The sequence below is a fragment of the Sus scrofa genome, chromosome 2 (assembly GCF_000003025.6).
Source record: "Sus scrofa isolate TJ Tabasco breed Duroc chromosome 2, Sscrofa11.1, whole genome shotgun sequence".
NCBI lineage: Eukaryota > Metazoa > Chordata > Mammalia > Artiodactyla > Suidae > Sus > Sus scrofa.
The window spans coordinates 51,458,753-51,485,980 of NC_010444.4; the positions used below are offsets into that span (position 1 = coordinate 51,458,753).

Genomic DNA, 27,228 nt, shown 5'->3' on the forward strand with positions numbered 1-27,228 from the left:
CCTCATGGTGTCTTCCTACACCCGTCCTACCTTCCCTGGTCATCTCAGTATCACCCGCTTGCGAGAACTCCCTGGAACTTCATCCTCCTTCCTGGGCTATTGTGTGCACCATGAGAAACCAGCATCTCAGCCACTTCCCACCCCTCTTTGTGTCGCTGTGGGTTCTGTCCTCTTGTCCTGTTGGGGTCTATGTCTTTTCCTCTGTCTTGTCATTTCCGTCCCCGATGATCTCTGGAGATTCGGATGTTTCCTATGCCTTCTAACACTTTCCAGCCCTGGTCCTAGGTTAATACCAATACGAGGCCTGAGGAGTCTGTGGGAGGTGCCTAACCCCACTTTGTAAGACTGGGCCGAGGGAGGCCACAGTCCACAGTGTGTGCATGGCACACCCAGCATGTGGCCCGTGTCCAGTTGGGTTTGGTGTCTTCTCTGTGCAGTGCGTGTGCTGTTTCTCCCGTGTTCAGAGGGCGTGATGGATTTTTATGTTTCTGACGATCTCCAGCCCTGCCCGCCAAGTTCACAAAGGGTCTGAGGAAGGAAGAGGCCACAGAGGGGGCCTCAGCCACGCTGCACTGTGAGCTGAGCAAGGCGGCCCCCGTGGAGTGGAGGAAAGGTTCTGAGACCCTGAGAGCTGGGGACAGAGTGATCCTGAGGCAGGATGGAGCCACGTGTGAGCTGGAGATCCGTGGCCTGACCGTGGCGGACGCTGGAGAGTACTCGTGCGTGTGTGGGCAGGAAAAAACCTCAGCCACACTCACCGTCAGGGGTAAAGACTGTGTGCAGACTGGCGGAGTTGTGTTTTGGTGTCCAGTTATCAACCTCATGGTGTCTTCCTACACCCGTCCTACCTTCCCTGGTCATCTCAGTATCACCCGCTTGCGAGAACTCCCTGGAACTTCATCCTCCTTCCTGGGCTATTGTGTGCACCATGAGAAACCAGCATCTCAGCCACTTCCCACCCCTCTTTGTGTCGCTGTGGGTTCTGTCCTCTTGTCCTGTTGGGGTCTATGTCTTTTCCTCTGTCTTGTCATTTCCGTCCCCGATGATCTCTGGAGATTCGGATGTTTCCTATGCCTTCTAACACTTTCCAGCCCTGGTCCTAGGTTAATACCAATACGAGGCCTGAGGAGTCTGTGGGAGGTGCCTAACCCCACTTTGTAAGACTGGGCCGAGGGAGGCCACAGTCCACAGTGTGTGCATGGCACACCCAGCATGTGGCCCGTGTCCAGTTGGGTTTGGTGTCTTCTCTGTGCAGTGCGTGTGCTGTTTCTCCCGTGTTCAGAGGGTGTGATGGATTTTTATGTTTCTGACGATCTCCAGCCCTGCCCGCCAAGTTCACAAAGGGTCTGAGGAAGGAAGAGGCCACAGAGGGGGCCTCAGCCACGCTGCACTGTGAGCTGAGCAAGGCGGCCCCCGTGGAGTGGAGGAAAGGTTCTGAGACCCTGAGAGCTGGGGACAGAGTGATCCTGAGGCAGGATGGAGCCACGTGTGAGCTGGAGATCCGTGGCCTGACCGTGGCGGACGCTGGAGAGTACTCGTGCGTGTGTGGGCAGGAAAAACCTCAGCCACACTCACCGTCAGGGGTAAAGACTGTGTGCAGACTGGCGGAGTTGTGTTTTGGTGTCCAGTTATCAACCTCATGGTGTCTTCCTACACCCGTCCTACCTTCCCTGGTCATCTCAGTATCACCCGCTTGCGAGAACTCCCTGGAACTTCGTCCTCCTTCCTGGGCTATTGTGTGCACCATGAGAAACCAGCATCTCAGCCACTTCCCACCCCTCTTTGTGTCGCTGTGGGTTCTGTCCTCTTGTCCTGTTGGGGTCTATGTCTTTTCCTCTGTCTTGTCATTTCCGTCCCCGATGATCTCTGGAGATTCGGATGTTTCCTATGCCTTCTAACACTTTCCAGCCCTGGTCCTAGATTAATACCAATACGAGGCCTGAGGAGTCTGTGGGAGGTGCCTAACCCCACTTTGTAAGACTGGGCCGAGGGAGGCCACAGTCCACAGTGTGTGCATGGCACACCCAGCATGTGGCCCGTGTCCAGTTGGGTTTGGTGTCTTCTCTGTGCAGTGCGTGTGCTGTTTCTCCCGTGTTCAGAGGGCGTGATGGATTTTTATGTTTCTGACGATCTCCAGCCCTGCCCGCCAAGTTCACAAAGGGTCTGAGGAAGGAAGAGGCCACAGAGGGGGCCTCAGCCACGCTGCACTGTGAGCTGAGCAAGGCGGCCCCCGTGGAGTGGAGGAAAGGTTCTGAGACCCTGAGAGCTGGGGACAGAGTGATCCTGAGGCAGGATGGAGCCACGTGTGAGCTGGAGATCCGTGGCCTGACCGTGGCGGACGCTGGAGAGTACTCGTGCGTGTGTGGGCAGGAAAAAACCTCAGCCACACTCACCGTCAGGGGTAAAGACTGTGTGCAGACTGGCGGAGTTGTGTTTTGGTGTCCAGTTATCAACCTCATGGTGTCTTCCTACACCCGTCCTACCTTCCCTGGTCATCTCAGTATCACCCGCTTGCGAGAACTCCCTGGAACTTCGTCCTCCTTCCTGGGCTATTGTGTGCACCATGAGAAACCAGCATCTCAGCCACTTCCCACCCCTCTTTGTGTCGCTGTGGGTTCTGTCCTCTTGTCCTGTTGGGGTCTATGTCTTTTCCTCTGTCTTGTCATTTCCGTCCCCGATGATCTCTGGAGATTCGGATGTTTCCTATGCCTTCTAACACTTTCCAGCCCTGGTCCTAGGTTAATACCAATACGAGGCCTGAGGAGTCTGTGGGAGGTGCCTAACCCCACTTTGTAAGACTGGGCCGAGGGAGGCCACAGTCCACAGTGTGTGCATGGCACACCCAGCATGTGGCCCGTGTCCAGTTGGGTTTGGTGTCTTCTCTGTGCAGTGCGTGTGCTGTTTCTCCCGTGTTCAGAGGGCGTGATGGATTTTTATGTTTCTGACGATCTCCAGCCCTGCCCGCCAAGTTCACAAAGGGTCTGAGGAAGGAAGAGGCCACAGAGGGGGCCTCAGCCACGCTGCACTGTGAGCTGAGCAAGGCGGCCCCCGTGGAGTGGAGGAAAGGTTCTGAGACCCTGAGAGCTGGGGACAGAGTGATCCTGAGGCAGGATGGAGCCACGTGTGAGCTGGAGATCCGTGGCCTGACCGTGGCGGACGCTGGAGAGTACTCGTGCGTGTGTGGGCAGGAAAAAACCTCAGCCACACTCACCGTCAGGGGTAAAGACTGTGTGCAGACTGGCGGAGTTGTGTTTTGGTGTCCAGTTATCAACCTCATGGTGTCTTCCTACACCCGTCCTACCTTCCCTGGTCATCTCAGTATCACCCGCTTGCGAGAACTCCCTGGAACTTCGTCCTCCTTCCTGGGCTATTGTGTGCACCATGAGAAACCAGCATCTCAGCCACTTCCCACCCCTCTTTGTGTCGCTGTGGGTTCTGTCCTCTTGTCCTGTTGGGGTCTATGTCTTTTCCTCTGTCTTGTCATTTCCGTCCCCGATGATCTCTGGAGATTCGGATGTTTCCTATGCCTTCTAACACTTTCCAGCCCTGGTCCTAGGTTAATACCAATACGAGGCCTGAGGAGTCTGTGGGAGGTGCCTAACCCCACTTTGTAAGACTGGGCCGAGGGAGGCCACAGTCCACAGTGTGTGCATGGCACACCCAGCATGTGGCCCGTGTCCAGTTGGGTTTGGTGTCTTCTCTGTGCAGTGCGTGTGCTGTTTCTCCCGTGTTCAGAGGGCGTGATGGATTTTTATGTTTCTGACGATCTCCAGCCCTGCCCGCCAAGTTCACAAAGGGTCTGAGGAAGGAAGAGGCCACAGAGGGGGCCTCAGCCACGCTGCACTGTGAGCTGAGCAAGGCGGCCCCCGTGGAGTGGAGGAAAGGTTCTGAGACCCTGAGAGCTGGGGACAGAGTGATCCTGAGGCAGGATGGAGCCACGTGTGAGCTGGAGATCCGTGGCCTGACCGTGGCGGACGCTGGAGAGTACTCGTGCGTGTGTGGGCAGGAAAAAACCTCAGCCACACTCACCGTCAGGGGTAAAGACTGTGTGCAGACTGGCGGAGTTGTGTTTTGGTGTCCAGTTATCAACCTCATGGTGTCTTCCTACACCCGTCCTACCTTCCCTGGTCATCTCAGTATCACCCGCTTGCGAGAACTCCCTGGAACTTCGTCCTCCTTCCTGGGCTATTGTGTGCACCATGAGAAACCAGCATCTCAGCCACTTCCCACCCCTCTTTGTGTCGCTGTGGGTTCTGTCCTCTTGTCCTGTTGGGGTCTATGTCTTTTCCTCTGTCTTGTCATTTCCGTCCCCGATGATCTCTGGAGATTCGGATGTTTCCTATGCCTTCTAACACTTTCCAGCCCTGGTCCTAGGTTAATACCAATACGAGGCCTGAGGAGTCTGTGGGAGGTGCCTAACCCCACTTTGTAAGACTGGGCCGAGGGAGGCCACAGTCCACAGTGTGTGCATGGCACACCCAGCATGTGGCCCGTGTCCAGTTGGGTTTGGTGTCTTCTCTGTGCAGTGCGTGTGCTGTTTCTCCCGTGTTCAGAGGGCGTGATGGATTTTTATGTTTCTGACGATCTCCAGCCCTGCCCGCCAAGTTCACAAAGGGTCTGAGGAAGGAAGAGGCCACAGAGGGGGCCTCAGCCACGCTGCACTGTGAGCTGAGCAAGGCGGCCCCCGTGGAGTGGAGGAAAGGTTCTGAGACCCTGAGAGCTGGGGACAGAGTGATCCTGAGGCAGGATGGAGCCACGTGTGAGCTGGAGATCCGTGGCCTGACCGTGGCGGACGCTGGAGAGTACTCGTGCGTGTGTGGGCAGGAAAAAACCTCAGCCACACTCACCGTCAGGGGTAAAGACTGTGTGCAGACTGGCGGAGTTGTGTTTTGGTGTCCAGTTATCAACCTCATGGTGTCTTCCTACACCCGTCCTACCTTCCCTGGTCATCTCAGTATCACCCGCTTGCGAGAACTCCCTGGAACTTCGTCCTCCTTCCTGGGCTATTGTGTGCACCATGAGAAACCAGCATCTCAGCCACTTCCCACCCCTCTTTGTGTCGCTGTGGGTTCTGTCCTCTTGTCCTGTTGGGGTCTATGTCTTTTCCTCTGTCTTGTCATTTCCGTCCCCGATGATCTCTGGAGATTCGGATGTTTCCTATGCCTTCTAACACTTTCCAGCCCTGGTCCTAGGTTAATACCAATACGAGGCCTGAGGAGTCTGTGGGAGGTGCCTAACCCCACTTTGTAAGACTGGGCCGAGGGAGGCCACAGTCCACAGTGTGTGCATGGCACACCCAGCATGTGGCCCGTGTCCAGTTGGGTTTGGTGTCTTCTCTGTGCAGTGCGTGTGCTGTTTCTCCCGTGTTCAGAGGGCGTGATGGATTTTTATGTTTCTGACGATCTCCAGCCCTGCCCGCCAAGTTCACAAAGGGTCTGAGGAAGGAAGAGGCCACAGAGGGGGCCTCAGCCACGCTGCACTGTGAGCTGAGCAAGGCGGCCCCCGTGGAGTGGAGGAAAGGTTCTGAGACCCTGAGAGCTGGGGACAGAGTGATCCTGAGGCAGGATGGAGCCACGTGTGAGCTGGAGATCCGTGGCCTGACCGTGGCGGACGCTGGAGAGTACTCGTGCGTGTGTGGGCAGGAAAAAACCTCAGCCACACTCACCGTCAGGGGTAAAGACTGTGTGCAGACTGGCGGAGTTGTGTTTTGGTGTCCAGTTATCAACCTCATGGTGTCTTCCTACACCCGTCCTACCTTCCCTGGTCATCTCAGTATCACCCGCTTGCGAGAACTCCCTGGAACTTCGTCCTCCTTCCTGGGCTATTGTGTGCACCATGAGAAACCAGCATCTCAGCCACTTCCCACCCCTCTTTGTGTCGCTGTGGGTTCTGTCCTCTTGTCCTGTTGGGGTCTATGTCTTTTCCTCTGTCTTGTCATTTCCGTCCCCGATGATCTCTGGAGATTCGGATGTTTCCTATGCCTTCTAACACTTTCCAGCCCTGGTCCTAGGTTAATACCAATACGAGGCCTGAGGAGTCTGTGGGAGGTGCCTAACCCCACTTTGTAAGACTGGGCCGAGGGAGGCCACAGTCCACAGTGTGTGCATGGCACACCCAGCATGTGGCCCGTGTCCAGTTGGGTTTGGTGTCTTCTCTGTGCAGTGCGTGTGCTGTTTCTCCCGTGTTCAGAGGGCGTGATGGATTTTTATGTTTCTGACGATCTCCAGCCCTGCCCGCCAAGTTCACAAAGGGTCTGAGGAAGGAAGAGGCCACAGAGGGGGCCTCAGCCACGCTGCACTGTGAGCTGAGCAAGGCGGCCCCCGTGGAGTGGAGGAAAGGTTCTGAGACCCTGAGAGCTGGGGACAGAGTGATCCTGAGGCAGGATGGAGCCACGTGTGAGCTGGAGATCCGTGGCCTGACCGTGGCGGACGCTGGAGAGTACTCGTGCGTGTGTGGGCAGGAAAAAACCTCAGCCACACTCACCGTCAGGGGTAAAGACTGTGTGCAGACTGGCGGAGTTGTGTTTTGGTGTCCAGTTATCAACCTCATGGTGTCTTCCTACACCCGTCCTACCTTCCCTGGTCATCTCAGTATCACCCGCTTGCGAGAACTCCCTGGAACTTCGTCCTCCTTCCTGGGCTATTGTGTGCACCATGAGAAACCAGCATCTCAGCCACTTCCCACCCCTCTTTGTGTCGCTGTGGGTTCTGTCCTCTTGTCCTGTTGGGGTCTATGTCTTTTCCTCTGTCTTGTCATTTCCGTCCCCGATGATCTCTGGAGATTCGGATGTTTCCTATGCCTTCTAACACTTTCCAGCCCTGGTCCTAGGTTAATACCAATACGAGGCCTGAGGAGTCTGTGGGAGGTGCCTAACCCCACTTTGTAAGACTGGGCCGAGGGAGGCCACAGTCCACAGTGTGTGCATGGCACACCCAGCATGTGGCCCGTGTCCAGTTGGGTTTGGTGTCTTCTCTGTGCAGTGCGTGTGCTGTTTCTCCCGTGTTCAGAGGGCGTGATGGATTTTTATGTTTCTGACGATCTCCAGCCCTGCCCGCCAAGTTCACAAAGGGTCTGAGGAAGGAAGAGGCCACAGAGGGGGCCTCAGCCACGCTGCACTGTGAGCTGAGCAAGGCGGCCCCCGTGGAGTGGAGGAAAGGTTCTGAGACCCTGAGAGCTGGGGACAGAGTGATCCTGAGGCAGGATGGAGCCACGTGTGAGCTGGAGATCCGTGGCCTGACCGTGGCGGACGCTGGAGAGTACTCGTGCGTGTGTGGGCAGGAAAAAACCTCAGCCACACTCACCGTCAGGGGTAAAGACTGTGTGCAGACTGGCGGAGTTGTGTTTTGGTGTCCAGTTATCAACCTCATGGTGTCTTCCTACACCCGTCCTACCTTCCCTGGTCATCTCAGTATCACCCGCTTGCGAGAACTCCCTGGAACTTCGTCCTCCTTCCTGGGCTATTGTGTGCACCATGAGAAACCAGCATCTCAGCCACTTCCCACCCCTCTTTGTGTCGCTGTGGGTTCTGTCCTCTTGTCCTGTTGGGGTCTATGTCTTTTCCTCTGTCTTGTCATTTCCGTCCCCGATGATCTCTGGAGATTCGGATGTTTCCTATGCCTTCTAACACTTTCCAGCCCTGGTCCTAGGTTAATACCAATACGAGGCCTGAGGAGTCTGTGGGAGGTGCCTAACCCCACTTTGTAAGACTGGGCCGAGGGAGGCCACAGTCCACAGTGTGTGCATGGCACACCCAGCATGTGGCCCGTGTCCAGTTGGGTTTGGTGTCTTCTCTGTGCAGTGCGTGTGCTGTTTCTCCCGTGTTCAGAGGGCGTGATGGATTTTTATGTTTCTGACGATCTCCAGCCCTGCCCGCCAAGTTCACAAAGGGTCTGAGGAAGGAAGAGGCCACAGAGGGGGCCTCAGCCACACTGCACTGTGAGCTGAGCAAGGCGGCCCCCGTGGAGTGGAGGAAAGGTTCTGAGACCCTGAGAGCTGGGGACAGAGTGATCCTGAGGCAGGATGGAGCCACGTGTGAGCTGGAGATCCGTGGCCTGACCGTGGCGGACGCTGGAGAGTACTCGTGCGTGTGTGGGCAGGAAAAAACCTCAGCCACACTCACCGTCAGGGGTAAAGACTGTGTGCAGACTGGCGGAGTTGTGTTTTGGTGTCCAGTTATCAACCTCATGGTGTCTTCCTACACCCGTCCTACCTTCCCTGGTCATCTCAGTATCACCCGCTTGCGAGAACTCCCTGGAACTTCGTCCTCCTTCCTGGGCTATTGTGTGCACCATGAGAAACCAGCATCTCAGCCACTTCCCACCCCTCTTTGTGTCGCTGTGGGTTCTGTCCTCTTGTCCTGTTGGGGTCTATGTCTTTTCCTCTGTCTTGTCATTTCCGTCCCCGATGATCTCTGGAGATTCGGATGTTTCCTATGCCTTCTAACACTTTCCAGCCCTGGTCCTAGGTTAATACCAATACGAGGCCTGAGGAGTCTGTGGGAGGTGCCTAACCCCACTTTGTAAGACTGGGCCGAGGGAGGCCACAGTCCACAGTGTGTGCATGGCACACCCAGCATGTGGCCCGTGTCCAGTTGGGTTTGGTGTCTTCTCTGTGCAGTGCGTGTGCTGTTTCTCCCGTGTTCAGAGGGCGTGATGGATTTTTATGTTTCTGACGATCTCCAGCCCTGCCCGCCAAGTTCACAAAGGGTCTGAGGAAGGAAGAGGCCACAGAGGGGGCCTCAGCCACGCTGCACTGTGAGCTGAGCAAGGCGGCCCCCGTGGAGTGGAGGAAAGGTTCTGAGACCCTGAGAGCTGGGGACAGAGTGATCCTGAGGCAGGATGGAGCCACGTGTGAGCTGGAGATCCGTGGCCTGACCGTGGCGGACGCTGGAGAGTACTCGTGCGTGTGTGGGCAGGAAAAAACCTCAGCCACACTCACCGTCAGGGGTAAAGACTGTGTGCAGACTGGCGGAGTTGTGTTTTGGTGTCCAGTTATCAACCTCATGGTGTCTTCCTACACCCGTCCTACCTTCCCTGGTCATCTCAGTATCACCCGCTTGCGAGAACTCCCTGGAACTTCGTCCTCCTTCCTGGGCTATTGTGTGCACCATGAGAAACCAGCATCTCAGCCACTTCCCACCCCTCTTTGTGTCGCTGTGGGTTCTGTCCTCTTGTCCTGTTGGGGTCTATGTCTTTTCCTCTGTCTTGTCATTTCCGTCCCCGATGATCTCTGGAGATTCGGATGTTTCCTATGCCTTCTAACACTTTCCAGCCCTGGTCCTAGGTTAATACCAATACGAGGCCTGAGGAGTCTGTGGGAGGTGCCTAACCCCACTTTGTAAGACTGGGCCGAGGGAGGCCACAGTCCACAGTGTGTGCATGGCACACCCAGCATGTGGCCCGTGTCCAGTTGGGTTTGGTGTCTTCTCTGTGCAGTGCGTGTGCTGTTTCTCCCGTGTTCAGAGGGCGTGATGGATTTTTATGTTTCTGACGATCTCCAGCCCTGCCCGCCAAGTTCACAAAGGGTCTGAGGAAGGAAGAGGCCACAGAGGGGGCCTCAGCCACGCTGCACTGTGAGCTGAGCAAGGCGGCCCCCGTGGAGTGGAGGAAAGGTTCTGAGACCCTGAGAGCTGGGGACAGAGTGATCCTGAGGCAGGATGGAGCCACGTGTGAGCTGGAGATCCGTGGCCTGACCGTGGCGGACGCTGGAGAGTACTCGTGCGTGTGTGGGCAGGAAAAAACCTCAGCCACACTCACCGTCAGGGGTAAAGACTGTGTGCAGACTGGCGGAGTTGTGTTTTGGTGTCCAGTTATCAACCTCATGGTGTCTTCCTACACCCGTCCTACCTTCCCTGGTCATCTCAGTATCACCCGCTTGCGAGAACTCCCTGGAACTTCGTCCTCCTTCCTGGGCTATTGTGTGCACCATGAGAAACCAGCATCTCAGCCACTTCCCACCCCTCTTTGTGTCGCTGTGGGTTCTGTCCTCTTGTCCTGTTGGGGTCTATGTCTTTTCCTCTGTCTTGTCATTTCCGTCCCCGATGATCTCTGGAGATTCGGATGTTTCCTATGCCTTCTAACACTTTCCAGCCCTGGTCCTAGGTTAATACCAATACGAGGCCTGAGGAGTCTGTGGGAGGTGCCTAACCCCACTTTGTAAGACTGGGCCGAGGGAGGCCACAGTCCACAGTGTGTGCATGGCACACCCAGCATGTGGCCCGTGTCCAGTTGGGTTTGGTGTCTTCTCTGTGCAGTGCGTGTGCTGTTTCTCCCGTGTTCAGAGGGCGTGATGGATTTTTATGTTTCTGACGATCTCCAGCCCTGCCCGCCAAGTTCACAAAGGGTCTGAGGAAGGAAGAGGCCACAGAGGGGGCCTCAGCCACGCTGCACTGTGAGCTGAGCAAGGCGGCCCCCGTGGAGTGGAGGAAAGGTTCTGAGACCCTGAGAGCTGGGGACAGAGTGATCCTGAGGCAGGATGGAGCCACGTGTGAGCTGGAGATCCGTGGCCTGACCGTGGCGGACGCTGGAGAGTACTCGTGCGTGTGTGGGCAGGAAAAAACCTCAGCCGCACTCACCGTCCGCGGTAAGGGCCACATGCAGACCAGCAGATTTTTGTTTTTCTATCTAATTATCAACCTCATGGTGTCTTCCTACACCCATCTCACCTTCCCGCCTCATCTCAGTTTCATCCTCCTCTCATAATACCATGAAATTTCTTCCTCCTTCCTGGGCTATTGTGTGCACCATGAGAAACTGGCATCTCAGTCTTCCCACTCCTCACAGTTTTACTGTAGGTTCTATCCTGTTGTCCAGTTTGTGTCTGTGTCTTCTCGTCTGTCCTGTCGTGTCCTGTCCCCAATGAATTTGAAGAATCTGATGTTCTCCATGCTTCCATCCCTCCTCAGATTCATAATAAAGGGGAGACTGAGTAGTCCAAGGAATGGACCACAACCACACTGAGCAGACTAGGCCAAATGGAGACACAGTCCATAGCATGTAGCCCATGTCCTTTTGGATTTTATGTCTTCTATGTGCTGTCCATATTCTGTTTCTTCTGTGTGTTTGGAAAGCATAATGGTGTTTGTATCCTTCTGACCATCTCCAGTCCTGCCTGCCAAGTTCACAAAGAGTCTGAGGAATCAGGAAGCCACAGAAGGGGCCACAGCCATGCTGTGCTGTGAGCTGAGCAAGGAAGCCTCTGTGGAGTGGAGGAAGGGGCCCAAGACCCTGAGAGCTGGGGACAGATTGAGCTTGCGGCAGCATGGAGCTATGTGTGAGCTGGAGATCTGTGCCCTAGTTATGGCAGATGCTGGGGAGTACTCGTGTGTGTGTGGGCAGGAGAGAACATCGGCCACACTCACCGTCACGGGTAAAGACCATGTTTAGTGAAGCAGAGCTGTGTTTTAGAATTTAATTATTGACTTCATGGTATTTTCCTGCGCCCATCACCTTTTCCCTACTAGTCTCAGTGTTACTCTCTTGCCATAACTCCACGGAATTTCTTTTTCCTTCCTGGGCTGTTGTGTGAACCATGAGAAACCAGCATCTGAGATAACTTCCTACCTCTCATGTCACTGCAGGTTCTATCCTCTTGTCCTCTTGTCCTGTTGGGGTCTGTGTCTTTCCCTCTGTTGCGTCATATCCTGTCTCCACATTTCTCCTGTGACTCTGATGTTCTGTGTCTGTGTGTCCCTCCCTAGCCCTGCCTGCTGAGTTCATAAGAAGACTGAGAAGCAAGGAGTTCATGGAAGGGACCACAGCCACGCTGCACTGTGAGCTGAGCAAGGAGGCCCCCGTGGAGTGGAGGAAGGGACCCGAGACCCTGAGAGCTGGGGACAGAGTGAGCCTGAGGCAGGATGGAGTCATGTGTGAGCTGGAGATCCGTGGCCTGATGGTGGCAGATGCTGGGGAGTACTCATGCGTATGTGGGCAGGAGAGAACATCGGCCACACTGACCGTCCAGGGTAAAGACTGTGTGCAGCCACATGGACCCATTGCTTGGTGTATGCATTTTGTCTCCATGTCATCTCCTTCTCCCATCAGACTCTGTCGGTCTCTGTGGTCTCTCCTATTGTCATTCCCTGAGCATCTCTTGGCGTCCATCTCCTCCTTCAGAATTTGTCACGATATTCACATCCAGTCTGTTTCTGTCCCTCTAGGCCATTTACTTCCCTCATTTTCCGTGCATTCATATTTGTTCATTTCTCAGTCCTTTGTAGTTTGTGTGGTTCTGGTGGATGTTCCCATGTTGGACACAGAATTCCCCACACAGTCTTATGTTCTCTGTGTTACTCTGACCCTCCTCAGCCCTGCCCTCCAAGTTCACAAAGGGTCTGAGGATGGAAGAGGCCATGGAAGGTGCTACGGCCACACTGCACTGTGAACTGAGCAAGGCATCCCCTGTGGAATGGAGAAAGGGGCCTGAGATCCTCAGACCTGGGGACAGAGTGAGCCTGAGGCAGGATGGAGTCGTGTGCAAGCTGGAGATCTGTGACTTGACTGTGGCGGACACTGGCGAGTACTCGTGTGTGTGCGGGCAGGAGAAGACCTCGGGCATGCTGACTGTCAAGGGTAAAGATGGCCACATGGACTCACTTGGGGACCTATGCCTGTGCTCTTATCTCTTGTGCCCACACTGCTCGCCTCCTCTTTGCCCTGTGTGGTTTCTCTCTGTTACTTGTCTGCTCACCTTTCTCACTGTTCAGTATCCTGGTGTCTGGGTACTGATCTCCACCCAAATGACCTAACATGGCCTGCTTCCAAATAGGGATGGAATTCCCACAATATTCCTCTCCCCCTACCCATCCTAATGCACTCAACTTTCCCCCCATACTCCATAGCCTCTAGTCAGGATCTGAGGGTCCTGCCCTAGGAGTAGAGGTTGCCCCTTCCCCAGCCCTGATGATCTGAAGGGGTATTGGCCCGTCTGTGGGTCTCCTGGGTAGAGGTAGGCATGAGAATAGCCTGAGTCAGATCCAGGGCTCCTCTTACAGCCCCCATTTCAATCCCCCTTCCCTTAGAGTAGACTTAGCCCCATGATCCCACTCCCACCCCCAGCCGCCAGGAGCTTGAGGCAGTGGGTCCTTTGAGCAGGTCAGGCAGCTGGGGTGAAGCCATGATCCACATCTGGCCTTGGCCCTTGGTGGGGCTGACTGGGTTTTGGGTGCCAGTCTCCTTGCTGGGTTTGTGGATACGAGTCTTGGGGATGACCTTTTCTCTTCCCTTCACCCCCAACTCCCATCCTGTAGTCCCAGAGGTGTTCAGGAAGCCACTGCAGAGCCTGCAGGCTGAGGAGGGCAACTCAGCCAGCCTGAGATGTGAGCTGTCTGAGCCCAGCTCCATTGTGGTTTGGAGTAAGGGTGGCCTGGAGCTGCAGGCAGACAGACGCCGGGAGCCACAGCAGCGGGGCCACATTGCAGAGCTGGTGCTTCGAGACTTGCGCCGGGAGGATGCTGGAGAATATACTTGCACCTGTGGCTCCCAGGCCACCAGTGCAACCCTCACTGTCACAGGTGGGCCCCTAGGCCAGCCGCACATGCTGTAGGGGTTCCTCAGGGCTGCAGCTCCACCCTGGAGATGGAACTGCTGGAACTGGCTGGTGCAAGGCAGGGCAGACCTGGCCTGAAGCTGTTCCCCTCCCACTACCCAGCCCCTGTTAGCTGCACACCTGTGGTTCCCCCATCTCCATAACTACTGGTGCATGTGCCCTCACTTTCTCACTCTTCCATTGTAGCTGCACCCGTAAGGTTCCTTCAGGAGCTGCAGGCCCAGGAGGTAGATGAGGGTGCAACGGCACACCTGCGCTGTGAGCTGAGCCGGGCAGGTGCCAGTGTGGAGTGGCGCAAGGGCTCCCTGCAGCTCTTCCCCTGTGCCAAGTACCAGATGGTTCTGGAGGGCACAACTGCCGAGTTGCTGGTGCACGGAGCTGAGCAGGAGGACGCTGGCCACTACACCTGTGACACAGGTCATATGCAGAGCACTGCCAGCCTCTCTGTCCGCGGTGAGCTTCCCACTGGCCCCTGCCCTCCCTGAGTCCCTCAGTTCACAAGGACTGGCAGGCACCTTGCTCAGCAGCCCTAAGCATCCCTCTCTGGCTCCCCAGCCCTCCAGCCTGTGTTTAAGACAGAGCTGCAGAATGCAGAGCAGGAGGCAGGTGGTGTAGCCCGGCTGTGCTGCCAGCTGAACAACTCAGAGCTTGGGGCCCCCGTGCTGTGGCTCAAAGAGGGTGTGGAACTGCAAGTGAGTTCCAAGTATGAGATGAGGCGCAAGGGGGCCACCTGCGAGCTGCTGATCCATGGGCTCGAGGCCAAGGACACGGGGGAGTATACCTGCATGGTGGGCAGCCAGAAAACCTTGGCTTCCCTCAAAGTCAAAGGTGAGCCTTCCCTGCCACACCCAATCCCCTTATGGCTACCTGGGGGCACACCTGGCCCACCTCAGCACCCCCTCTCGCCAGGTGCTGTACCAAGGGTAGCTCTAAGACCCCTAGGGTTACAAGCTTTCTCTGCTCATTTCTGCACCACTATGGTGCCAGTGCCTCTAGAAAAGTGTTGACAGAGAGGAAACTGAAGCTGTGGCCTCTGAACACTGCCCTGCCTCCCACCCCCTGCCAACAGGTGGGACAGCCTGGCCCAGGCAACCCTCTCTGAGCTGCTGCTTGTCTGTCTCAAAGGTCTTGCCTTCCTAATGTCTCACTCCAGCCATAGGGTGGGAAGGAACGGAAAGCAGCACCCCCCTGCACACACACACACAATTCCTAGCCTGCTTTCTCCAAACAGTTTCCCCTTGCCTGGTATCTGTCCCCAGTAGCTCAGTGTCATGGGAAGGAGCTGTGTTTGTGAGCATATTGGATGATGAATGTCATGTGGAAGAGATAGAGGGTGTAACAGAAGAGCATGAGAGTACCTGGGAGGGCTTCCTGCAGGTGAGGTGGGGGTGGGAGTCATGGGTCCTTGGCCCAAATGCTCTGACCTGTCTAGTAAAGACCCCCTTTGCCCACATTCCAGAGCCTGATGTGACCATTGTGAGGGGCCTGGTTGACACTGAGGTGCAGGCTGATGAGGAAGCAGAGTTCAGCTGTGAGGTGTCGCGGGCTGGGGCCATGGATGTGGAGTGGCGCCTCCAGGGCTTGCCACTGCAGACCAATGAGGTGACAGAGGTGGCTGTGCAGGGTGGCTGCATCCATACACTGAAGCTGAAGAGTGTGACTCCCGAGGATGCAGGCACGGTCTCCTTCCATGTGGGCCTCCACACATCCACTGCCCAGCTCACTGTCCGAGGTAGTGGAAACTGAGCCTTGCCACTCGCTCTGCTTGGGGCCAGAATATCCAGCCCCTCCTTGGGCTGTTGAGGAACAGTGATAGATGGCAAGGTTTCCTGCCTTTGGGGGTATGGAACTGGCAGAGAACAAGTATTTCTGGGGTGGCCCCAGATGTTGGGGTAAAGTGGTGCTTAGTACGCTTGTCTTTAGGAACTGGATCAGGGGTGCTGGGGGCAGACCTTGGGGACTGGGAGGTGCTCCTGATGGTTGGGGCAAAGGCATCCCAGACATAGGCTGATGCCTTGCCTCTATCCCACCCCCACTCCATGCAGCCCCTGAGGTGACCATCCTGGAGCCCCTGAAGGACGTGCATCTCAGCGAGGGCCAGGATGCCCACTTCCGTTGCCGGCTGTCCAGGGCCTTGGGCCAGGAGGCCCACTGGGCCCTGGGAGGAGTGCCCCTTCAGGCCAATGAGATGAACGATATCACGGTGGAGCATGGCACACTCCACTTGCTCACCCTGCACAAGGTGGGGGTTCCCTGTACCTGCCTGGGCTCCACTATGCTTATAGGGGCCCTCCTGCCCCTGAAGGGTTCATAAAAGGGAAGGTTCCAACTCCAGCCAAATTTGGCTGAGGACTTGCAAAGCAGAGATGGTTGAAAGGGCATTGCCAGGCTAACACACCCATCCCTGCTCCTACAGGTGACCCTTGAGGATGCTGGAACCATCAGTTTCCAAGTGGGCTCATGTCGCTCAGAGGCCCAGCTGAAGGTCACAGGTGGGCAGCCCCTTCCTACACCCAGCACCCCTGCTTGTGGATGTCCATGTTTTCCTACTCAGGGAGCTGTTGGCAGGTAGTGAGGCTAGAAACCTGAGCTTCCAGCAGCGATCTTGTCTTGGGGTGGAAATTATCTACCCTTGACCACTAAACTCACTGGAGGTGGGCCAGTGAAGATTAGCATGAGAAATTCTGGTGTGTGTGTGGCGGGGGTCCCTGTGTGGGATCAGTGCTGTCTGTAGGAGGGAGATGAGGAATCTGGCTTCTGGGGATTTGTACCCCGAGGGGGAAGCAGGGCCTTCTGGACTTCTGCCTTCCATATAGCTACTCCTATCACACAGGTTCATGTGCTCTCATCAACATTTATACATACCTGCATACTCGACAGGCTCCCAGATGTTAATATAATATAATATCCTGTGACACATGAATGGTTTAGAGCATAGTGTACATGGTCCCAGACATGCAAACAGGACTTAAGGACCTTCAACTTGAATCTTCCCTTGTCCCCAGAGTTGGTCATTTCTGGGTGCCTGGCCCTGAGAGACCCTCCCCTGCTGTCCTACTCCTCATTCTCATACTGATATCCATCTACTATTCATCCATCGACCATTTAACCATCCATCTAGCTATGCACACATGCATTCATTCATCCATCATCCATCTATTGAATTATCCATTCATTCACTATCCATCCATCTGTCATCCATCCAGCCATCATTTCCCACCATCTACACATTTATCCATCCACCATCTATTCATCCACCAACCATCTACTATCCATCCATCTCACCATCATTCTGCTACCATCTATCCATATGTTCATCCACTTATCCATTCACCATCCATTCACTAACCATCCACCCACCCATCAATCCATCCATCCATCCATCCATCCCTCCATCTGTTCACCTACCATCCATTCACCCATCCATCCACTCACCATCTGTTTACTATCTACCTTGAGAGCAGCCAGATGCAGCTCTGCCCTCAGGGAGTCTCCAATATGCTGGGGGAATTGTACATGGTGTCCTGCCTTCCTCCAAGCCTTCATGTGGTCAGCTCTGGGGCCTGAGGGGCTAAGAAAGTCTCCATGGTGCAATGTTCCCAAGTTGAATGATGGTAGGGGGCAGTGTTGTAGGTGTCCTGAGCCGAGCCAGGCCAGGAAGGGCCTCACGTGTGTGTCAGAGTTGGCTTTTCTGTGGGGAGGCAGCACAGAGCTGGGTTGGGCTCTACAAATCCCACTAAGGGTTGTGCCTTGGCCTCTCTCAGCAGGTGTTCTCAGTTTGGGCAAGTGGCTTCAGGATGAGGTCCATGAGCATTGGGTTGTGAACATGGGTGGTAGGTGTATACAGGCAAACTTGGGAGCCATGCTGGAGATGAGAATGGGAAGCAGGTTGAGGGTGAAGTCAGGCGTGCATTTTCGGAGAGCATGGAGGAATGGTGGGGGCCTGGGACATGGAAGGCTCTGAGGAAGAACCTGGCTGGGGTGGGTGTGGGAGCACAGAGCAGGCATCTGGGAAGCCCTCTGGGCTCAGACCCTGCTGTGTAACAGAGTTGGGGGAAGTTGCCATTCTGCATTAAGGCTCCAGTGTCTTAGGGCCAGAGGGATCTCAGGGGACGTCTGGACAAATGGCCCTCTGGAAATGGGAGAAACATCTGCTTCCACACCCTCAGGGAAAGAGGGCTCACTGCCCAAGCAGACCCCTCCCTTTCAGAGAGGTGGACATCACGGCCTCTCTTTTCTGTCCCACACCCAACCTCACAAAGATCCCAGCCATGGACCTGGTGCCTTTAAGTTCTGCTTTCTGAATAGGGTGTAGATACAAGTCTCCTTTGGTGAAACCAAATATGTTCTGATGGAGCTGTGGGGTACACAGGGGCTGAGGGCTTTCCATAGACTCACTAAGGGTGGTCTCCATGTCTCATTCCGTGAGCAGGGGAGGCAAGCTGGCCTGGGCGGATCTCTAGACCCCAGGCCCAGACTGCCTCAAGCATAGTGGACCCCAGGGTGCCCCCAAATTGTGGACCCCAAGATGGCCCCACAGACCCAGGGCACCCAGCTCCCCTCCTTTCACCCCCTTGTACAGAAGCAGCGCTGTACCTGATACGTGGCTTACAGAATGTGGACGTCTTTGCGGGGGAGGTGGCCACGTTCTCCTGTGAGGTGTCCCGTGCGGGTGGGCCAGAGGCCCATTGGTGGCTGGATGGGACCCTGCTGCAGGACGGTCCCCAAAGTGCCATCTCCGTGCGTGATGGGACCTTCCATTCCCTCATGCTCTCAGGCCTGGGGGTCGCCGACTCGGGCACCATCACCTACCGTGCAGGGCCCCTGGTCTCCAGGGCCAAGTTGTTGGTCAAAGGTACCAGCCAATAGAACTTTGCCCTGCGCTGGCGCTTTTGCCTCTGCTGCCCCTGCATGCTTCCTGCGGGCTCCCAGGGCAGGGGTTCGGGGACTGGCCTCCCAGGTGCAGACTGGGCATCTGTTGATATGTGCCGTGAGTAGACACGGTGGGCAGGCTGCAGTCCTGCCTAGTGGATGAAAAAGAAGGCCAATTCAGAGAAGTGAAGCTGGAGGTTGACCCCACGCTCACCTGCTTATAGGGCCCTGGGCACTGCTGCCCATCTGGCCACCACTTTGCAGCCACACCTCCTTCAGGCACACACCCAGAGAGCAGCCTGGAGGTGAAGGCAGCCTTCTCAGCCCTGGGTGTGGCCTGCACTGCCCTTGCTTGTAGCTGCTTTTCCTGCTGTGGGCTTGGGTGAGGTCTTGTGTCCTTCTGGGGAAGAGGTAGCCATTGTGCAAGGTAGTGGGCTACAAGGAAACCCCTTCAACCCACTCCCAGTGGGGGTATTGGGAATGCTTGGCACAGCAGCCCAATGTGGTTTCGACTGGCATGTTTACCAACGGGCCTCCTCCATGCTCTTGCAGAATAAATATGGATGTTTGCCCAGGTCTGAGGGCAAACCATTTGTTGAACAGAATTTCAGCAAGTAGAGATGGGATGGGACACCTGAGTGGGCAGGCGACAAGGCCCCAGAGAAGGGATAAGCTGGGCTGCAGGTGTCAAGTGCCCAGTGGAGCTGTGGACCCTGAGCAGGCCCAAGGGCTTTCAGGAGTGGTTGTTTTGTCCCACTAGGCAACACATGCCCTGGGCTAGGGGAAGTGGGGAAGTGGGGGCTCAGGGAGAGCAGTGGATAGGATGCTGAGCCAACAGTCCCATCTGTTGTGGGTGGGGATGTGTGGGGGCAGTTTTGCCCCACATGGAGGGCCCTGGACCACCATGGATGGTCCCCCTTCTACCACAGCCTTGCTTTTGCGTGCTTCTGAGTCCCTGATGCTGACTGCAGAGGGTGGGTGGGCCGTGGCCACGTTGCTCCAGCTGACGTGTGCCTGGCCTGTTGGCCAACAGATCCCACAGTGGAGGTGGTCAGTGCCATGCAGGACCTGGCAGTGGAGGAGGGTGGCCCAGCTGAGTTCCTCTGCCAGTACTCGCGGCCCGTGCAGGCCACCTGGAAGATGGACGAGCAGGAGGTGTGCGCTGATGGGTGCCGTGTCATCATAGAGCAGGACTGGACCGTGGCCAGGCTGTCCTTCAGGCCGGCCTTGCCCTGCGACAGTGGCATCTATTCTTGTGAGGCCGCAGGCACCCGCGTGGTGGCCCTGCTGCAAGTGCAAGGTGAGGCCGCCTGGCAGGCAGCCCTGGGCTCAGTGTGGTTGCCATACGGCTCACTAGAGCCGTAACAGTGGAATAGCAGGCAGTGCAGTGACAGTGTGCTGAAAAGATGGGATCCCAGCAGGCGGATTCTGGGCCCTGAGCCCACCCACCCAGACCCAAGCAGTTTGATAGGACCGGACGGCTGGAAAACACAAGGGCAGAGGCCGCATGGAGAATCTGCATCCAAAACACCTGGTGGGGAAGGGGTGGAGGTAGAGGCAGGCTGAGAAGCAGCTTCCAGGCAGGCAGGTGGGTGGGCAGGCCTGGGGGTTGTGGGGCCTTAGGCAGGGCTGTGTCCTAGAACAGAGAAGGGCCACTGGGCTGAGCTCCCTGAATACTGGATTCAGACCCCAGCTCTGCCCCTTTCTGGGCTGGTTACTCAGGATGGTCTGAGCCCCATATCCCCATCTGCAACACAGCAAGGATATGCTGTGGAAAGACAAGGAAGGGAGACAAAGGGCTGCAGGGGAGGAGGTGTCATTTGCCTGCAGCCACTTTCTAGTTGGGAAAACTGAGGTGTTCCCAGTGGTGAGTGAGCTTACAGCTGTCAGGGGAGCGTCCAAGCTGGGAAGAATAGGGGTGGGTGTGGTTTGGGCCACTGACTGCCCAAGGTCACTCACCCCATTCACACACCCCATTCACACACTAGTTCAACAACTAAGTTTTTAAACACTTTTTTTGGCCCCTTGGAGCATAGCAGGGAACAGATGAAACTCCCTCCATTCAGGGGTGATATTCCTATGAGAGGTGGAAAGGGGCTAAAGTGTGAGCCTGGTCCTAAAGGAGGCAGTGGGGGTTGGGGGGCTTGTGGATATCTGGGGCAGAGCCTTCAGGCCTTGGGCAGGGAGTAGAGAACAAGATGCAAAGAAGCAGAGACAGCATAAGGGAGACCTCAGGGGTTCATCACTGCTGCTTTAAAATCTGAGCTTTTATGGAGACAAAGCAGCCTTGATCCTTGGATTGGAGCTAAGGAGGGTGAGCTCCAACGGTGACTGTAGACCTCCCCCTGCCCCACCTGTCCCATCATGGCCAAGAACAGCTGCAGCCCCACAGAGCTGGTCATAGCCATCCAAGCACAGAGATGTGGGATATACTCTTGCGTTGCTGTTGGCTCTGTCAGTTCTGACTCGGGGAGGAAAGGAGCAGGAGTATGGGGTGTCTGGTCTATGATGTGAGCAGACCAGGGCCAGGAGGGTGCAAGGACAGGGATGCGGATGGGCTCCATGGATCCTCCACTCTGAGGTGCCCTCTTCCCTTAACTCCCTGGAGACCCCTGTTCAGAGGAGTGTGTGGACTCTGTGGATGAACTAAGAGGGAACGTCAGGGTTTTGTGCCAGTTCTGTGTGGGGTGCACACCCCAAACAGCAGTTGGGCCTGTGGGTCTGGAACTTGGGCCAGGCTGCTACCTCTGTCAGTGACTACAGAGACTCCTTCCTGTCATGTGGGTCAAGGCCAGACCTCTCCAGCATCCTGGACAGCCCTGGGTCACATGGCACTCCTTTCCTACCTGTCTTTATCCCTACCTACTGCTCCCCACGTGGCTAGGCATCCTTTACCTCACTGGCTTGGCTCCCCTCTGCCCCTTACACCTCTCCTTTATTCCTATCATTGCATCCCCTGTTTCTGGTTCTCCTGCCTGGATACCACCCCTGCCCTCAGTCATCCCCATCCTCAGAGATCCACCGAATCCAGAAGCCCTCCGGCGTTTGAAGCCCACTGGCATTGACTTTTGGTACAGGTGGCCTGACATGGAGATGGGCCCTCAGAAGTGGCCAGCCCATGGAGGCCAGGCAGTGAGCTGGATCTGGGGCCTGGCATGCCCAGTCCTGATCTCATGGCTTCCATGAAAAATGTGTAGCTGCTAATTACTGACTCCTGGGATGTACAGTATGTACAAGACAATTAGGGCAGGCTGAGAATTGGGAGAGGTCTGTCTGGTCCAAGTGAGTGAGGGTAGCAGCCAAGCAGGTCTACTAGCTCTGGCTAGGGGAGGAAAGGAAGGGAACCCTTTTCCAGAGCCTCATACTGCAGCAAAGCTTGAGCCCCATCTGGGCTTGAGCCCCAGCAAGTTTTCAGTCTGTGAACATCTATGAGGATTCTTATCTGTGAGGTGGGAAGGACCACCCCCTTCCCAGCACAGGCCATGTGATGTGGGGATGGGCAGAGCCTTAGGAGGTCCCTGCATGGCTACTCCAGGTGGCTACCTAGCTGCCCTCCACCTAGCTGTATTCTGTTAGGCCCTTTGTCCTGAATGAGAGGCTCTTTCACATGACTGTTTGGGATGCTGGGCAGGAGGATCCCCCAGCTCCCCTGAACCACCTTCTTTCTGCAGCCAAGAACTCTGTGGTGAGGGGCCTGGAGAACGTGGAGGCACCTGAGGGTGGTGAGGCGCTGTTTGAGTGCTTGTTGTCCCGGCCAGAGGTGGCCGCCCACACCTGGCTGCTGGATGATGAACCGGTTCACACCTCTGAGAATGCTGAGGTGGTCTACTTCGAGAATGGCTTGCGGCACCTGCTGCTGCTCAAAAACCTGCGGCCCCAGGATAGCTGTCGAGTGACCTTCCTGGCAGGGGACATGGTGACATCTGCGTTCCTCACAGTGAGAGGTTAGAGGTGTGGGGTGTGGGAGGGTGAGCTGGAGCCAAAGGGTGAGGGCAACTCCTCCCACTAAATACTGCAATGCAAAGTGGGGAATTCTGGGGCCACAGGGAGGGAGGTATAGTTCTCTGCACCCCTTCACACTGATACCCCACTCAGAGCATGGGAGGGTGGGGATGTGGGAGGGCTGGTCTCTGAGACCTCTCCTAAGAGGTAACCCACTCCAGGGGTGCTGGGTAGAGCTGGGACTGAAGAGGGTGTGTGAGTCTCTCAGACCCATCCCACCAAATACAGTATGCTTCCAGGGGTGGGAGTGGGGAGTGACCACTGTATGGGGACTTGGGCCTCTTCAACCTCTCCCACCAGATACTGTACTGTTTGGGTGCAGGGGAAGGGCCTGAGGCTGCAGGTGTGGGGCCTAGGTCTCCAGGAGTCCTCCTACTTGATACTCCACTGCAGGGATTAGTGGAGGAAGGGGTGTTGGGGACGCAGGGGCAGTGAGGCTCTCAGACCCCTCCCATGAGATATCACGTTTGTGTGTGTGCTGGTGGGGGTTGAGGTCATGGGGGGGCATAGGTTACTGAGATCCCTCTCACCAGATATTTGACTGGAGGTAGTAGGAGAAGGCTGGGACAGCAGGGGGAATGGGTCTCTGAGACTCCTCCCACTGGGTACCTGGCTGCTTGGGGTTGGGGGGCAGGAGGCAGGGCCTTGTGGAAAAGGGTGGACTTCTGAGACTTCTCTACAGGAACCTGAAAGACACCCACTCTTCGTGGGGTGGTAGTGGTCTCATTGAGCTCTGAGACCACTCTCACCTGATGCCAGGCTATGGGGGGTATGGTGTGGCTGGACAGGGCATAGGTCTTCAAGACCCATCCCACCTGAGGCTAGATCCCCCCTCTGTTTTGGGCTGACAGGAGAGGGCAGTATGGGTATCTCTAAGCACCCCAGCAGCCCCTGGGCTTCTGCACTCACACTGCCACCCCACCCGACCCTGCCCTGTAGGCTGGCGCTTGGAGGTTCTGGAGGCCCCCCAGGACGTGGCCGTGCGAGCTGGTGGGCAGGCCAGCTTCAGCTGCATGCTCAGCGAGGCAGTTCCTGTGGGCGAGGCGACCTGGTACATCAATGGAGCTGTAGTGCAGCCAGATGACAGGGACTGGACGGTCACCGCTGATGGCAGCCAGCATGCCCTGCTGCTGCACCAGGCCCAGCCACACCATGCTGGTGAGGTCACCTTTGCTGCCCGTGATGCTGTGGCCTCCGCACGGCTCACTGTGCTGGGTGAGTGGCTTGGGCCTGCCTGCTGCAGCTTGGGTCCAGGGGTCTCTGGGAGATGAGTTGGGGGATAGGACATTCCAGCCCGGAGGCTATTGGGGGCTGATCACTGCCTACCCCCCGCATGGCGGGTAGGCTCTGGGCACAGTCTCCTTGTGACTCAAATGTGCCTTCCTCACCCCCTTATAAAGGCCAGGCTGTGGGGCACAGCTGCTCACAGGACTTTGAGGGGTGGGTCACACTGCACCCCAAGAGCAGACCCCGGGGTAGGGGGTGCTGTGAGCTGCTCCTCCAACCACACTGCCTCCTCCCCACCCCCGCAGGCCTCCCTGACCCCCCAGAGGACGCAGAGGTGGTGGGGCGCAGCAGTAGCTCTGTGACATTGTCTTGGGTGGCTCCTGCGAGCGATGGAGGAGGCGGTCTTTGTGGCTATAGGGTGGAGATGAAGTCAGCGGCCACAGGAGAGTGGCGGCTGTGCCATGAGCTGGTGCCAGGGCCTGAGTGTGTGGTGGATGGTCTGGCCCCCGGGGAGACCTACCGCTTCCGTGTGGCTGCAGTGAGCCCAGCAGGCTCTGGGGAGCCTGTGTACCTGCCCCAGACAGTGAGGCTTGGTGAGTTGATGCCTTAGTCCTAGTTTGTGAGGGTGGGGGTCCACCCTGGAGCCCTCAAGACCTCTCTAAGCTGGGGGCTCCACCCACATCCTTGCTGATGTGTCCCTCCTTTTTCTGATCGCTGTTCCCAGCAGAGCCCCTGGAACCCATGACTGTGCCCCCTGCCCCCAAGACCCGGCAGGTGGCAGCTGGGGAGGATTTGTGTCTGGAGTGCGAGGTGGCTGAGGCTGGTGAGGTTGTCTGGCTGAAGGGAACAGAGCGCATCCAGCCCAGCGGGCGTGTCCAGGTTCTCTGCCAGGGGCAGCGGCAGATGCTGTTGATCCGGGGCTTCTCACCAGAGGACCAGGGCGAGTACTGCTGCAGCCCTGCCCGGGACTCGGCCTCTGTGGCAGCAACTTCCTTCCAGGGTATGTCCCCCAGGGCCCAGTATGCAAGGTTGGGGGAACCCTGGTGGATGGAGTGGACCAGCCCTCTTCCTCACTGGCTCTCTGTCTGGGAACCACAGAAGGTCCTCTTGAGGAGCCCCTTTCTTACACCAAGAAAGACTGAGGCTGGGGTGGGGAGATGCACAACCTTAGTGTGTCTCAGCCTCCTGTCAGAACCTGTATCACTGGCATTTGAGGCCATGTTGCTCCCTGAATGGGATCCTGGCCAATGCAACACTTGGTACCCACTGCTGTTTCCTTAAATCCTTTCTCTTTGAGACTCCTGCACTCTGAGACTCCCTGCACCTGCACTGACCCTGGCCTGGTACTCCTTGTGTTCATCCCATCCCATGCAGGAGGGAGAATGAGGCCCAGAGAGGGCCCTTCATAGCCTCTAAATCCTTGTAAAGATTTTGTATCAGAGCTCTCTGGGGGCCCAGGCAGGCATCAGAGACCTATCAAGGGGAAGCACAGTCAGCAGCCAAGACCAGCGTGGGGTTATGGTTCTGTTCCTGCCTGGCTGACTACTCTCCTGCCCTCCTCAGTGGTGCTGACCCCAGGATCTGGGGATGAGGTCCCCACACAGCCCAGCCTGCCCCCTGAGGCAGCTCAGGAAGGTGACCTGCACCTGCTGTGGGAGGCCCTAGCCCGGAAGCGCCGTATGAGCCGTGAGCCTACGCTGGACTCCATCAGCGAGCTGCCTGAGGAGGATGGACGCCCTCAGTGCCTGCAGCAGGAGGTGGAGGAGGTGGCTCCTGACCTCTCTGAAGACTATTCCACGGCTGACGAACTGGCACGCACTGGAGAGGCTGACCTCTCACACACCAGTTCTGATGATGAGTCCCGTGCAGGCACTCCTTCCTTGGTTACCTACCTCAAGAAGGCTGGGCGGCCCAGTGCCTCACCACTGACCAGCAAGGTGAGTCTTAAGCTTGACCTACAAGGAGAGGCCTGGGACTCTCAAATCTTTGGCACTCCATCATTTTATCCAAACACCATCCATCCACTATCTGTCCTCCAATCCATCTACCATCTATTTATCCATTCATGCATTGATTCATCCATCTATCCACCCACCACCCGCCCATTCATTGGTCATCCATCTACCCATCCATCTATCCATCCATCTGGTTGTTAAAACCTTTTTCTGAAGAGCTGGAACCAGTCTCTCTGTGATTCCACACAACTCTGTCCCACTCTGGGGAAAGCAGTTTCAGGGAGGGTAGGCTTGCTTTTTAGCAGCAGCAGAAGCCATCAGGCATCTGGCCTAAGGGAAGGTAGCACAGTTGACAGCAGGCAGCAGGCAAGAGGCATGCTGGAGTGAGACGTGGTACTCTGGCAAGAGATCTGGGCTCTGCTTCCCCTTGCCCCGTGTATGTCCCTGCACCATGCTTTCCCTGTCTCAGGCCTCAGGTGCCCTACCTTACCTGTGCACACAGGTTGGCGTCCCAGCAGCACCCTCTGGGAAGCCACAGAAACAGCAGGAGAAGCCAGCTGCAGTGCACCCACCACCAGGAGCCTTGAGCATTGGAGACCTGAGTGACCCATCCATGGACAAGGCAGCAGTGAAGATCCAGGCTGCCTTCAAGGGTTATAAGGTCCGGAAGGAGATGCAGCAGCAGGAGGGGCCTGTGTTCTGCCGCACATTTGGGGACACTGTAGCACAGGTGGGAGATGTCTTGCATCTGGAGTGTGTAGTATCCAGCAAGACAGATGTGCGTGCCCACTGGCTAAAAGACGGTGTGGAGCTGACTGATGGCCGGCACCATCACATTGACCAGCTTGGGGATGGCACCTGCTCTTTGCTGGTCACTAGCTTGGGCCAGGCCGACGCTGGCCGCTATACCTGTCAGGTGAGCAACAAGTTTGGCCGTGTGGCCCACAGTGCCTGTGTGGTGGTCAGTGGGACAGAAAGTGAGACTGAGAGTTCTTCTGGTGGTGAACTGGATGACACTTTCCGCCGGGCAGCCCGGAGGCTGCACCGCCTCTTCCGCACCAAGGGCCCAGCAGAGGTTTCAGATGAGGAGCTCTTCTTCAGTGCTGATGAGGGCAAGGAAGAGCCTGAGGAGCCTGGGGACTGGCAGACATACCATGAAGACGAGCACTTTGTCTGCATCCGCTTCGAGACACTTGTCGAGGCCCGCCGTGCAGTCACCTGCTTCCGGGAGATGTTTGGCACCATGGGCATTGGAGTGGACATCAGCCTGTCAGAGCAGGGGCCGCGTGGGGTGGAGATGCGCATTGGCAAGGTGGCCCCCACCTCCGTAGCACCTCCAGAGCCAGTGCTGACCACAGAGGCTGGTGAGTCTGCAAGCTGCCTGGATCAGGAGTGGGATGAGAGGAGGATCAAAGCCAGTGGCAGTGACCAAGGTCAGCTGAAAACTCAGGGAATTTGCTGGGCTTTAGATTCTGAGTGTTTGTAGATGCAGCAGCTGAGCTGGGAAGAGCCCTGACTTTGAGGTTAGACAGAGCTCAATTTAAATCCCACCTCTACCTGTTACCAGCCTCTTTGAGTCTCAGAGTCCTACTCTGTGAAATGGTTTCAGGAATACTGACTTTCCTAG

The 27,228-nt window shown here is 56.5% G+C and overlaps 1 protein-coding gene across 35 annotated transcripts in view; it reads left to right on the forward strand.

Moving 5' to 3' along the window:
• Positions 1-27,228, forward strand: part of OBSCN (obscurin, cytoskeletal calmodulin and titin-interacting RhoGEF) — a 216,709-nt gene that overhangs the window by 141,215 nt on the left and 48,266 nt on the right. For 22 of the 35 annotated variants that reach the window (XM_021083345.1, XM_021083344.1, XM_021083349.1 and 19 more), the window contains 16 exons: positions 11,699-11,962; positions 12,306-12,569; positions 13,247-13,510; positions 13,732-13,998; positions 14,101-14,373; positions 15,005-15,277; positions 15,591-15,787; positions 15,962-16,037; positions 18,128-18,400; positions 19,451-19,717; positions 22,089-22,361; positions 23,359-23,634; positions 23,952-24,239; positions 24,371-24,646; positions 25,210-25,583; positions 26,104-26,965. In XM_021083345.1, coding sequence (XP_020939004.1) covers positions 11,699-11,962; positions 12,306-12,569; positions 13,247-13,510; positions 13,732-13,998; positions 14,101-14,373; positions 15,005-15,277; positions 15,591-15,787; positions 15,962-16,037; positions 18,128-18,400; positions 19,451-19,717; positions 22,089-22,361; positions 23,359-23,634; positions 23,952-24,239; positions 24,371-24,646; positions 25,210-25,583; positions 26,104-26,965 — 4,767 coding nt within the window. The remainder of the gene's footprint in view (positions 1-11,698; positions 11,963-12,305; positions 12,570-13,246; positions 13,511-13,731; positions 13,999-14,100; positions 14,374-15,004; positions 15,278-15,590; positions 15,788-15,961; positions 16,038-18,127; positions 18,401-19,450; positions 19,718-22,088; positions 22,362-23,358; positions 23,635-23,951; positions 24,240-24,370; positions 24,647-25,209; positions 25,584-26,103; positions 26,966-27,228) is intronic. The other 13 variants (XM_021083366.1, XM_021083370.1, XM_021083375.1 and 10 more) reach the window with 6 other exon arrangements.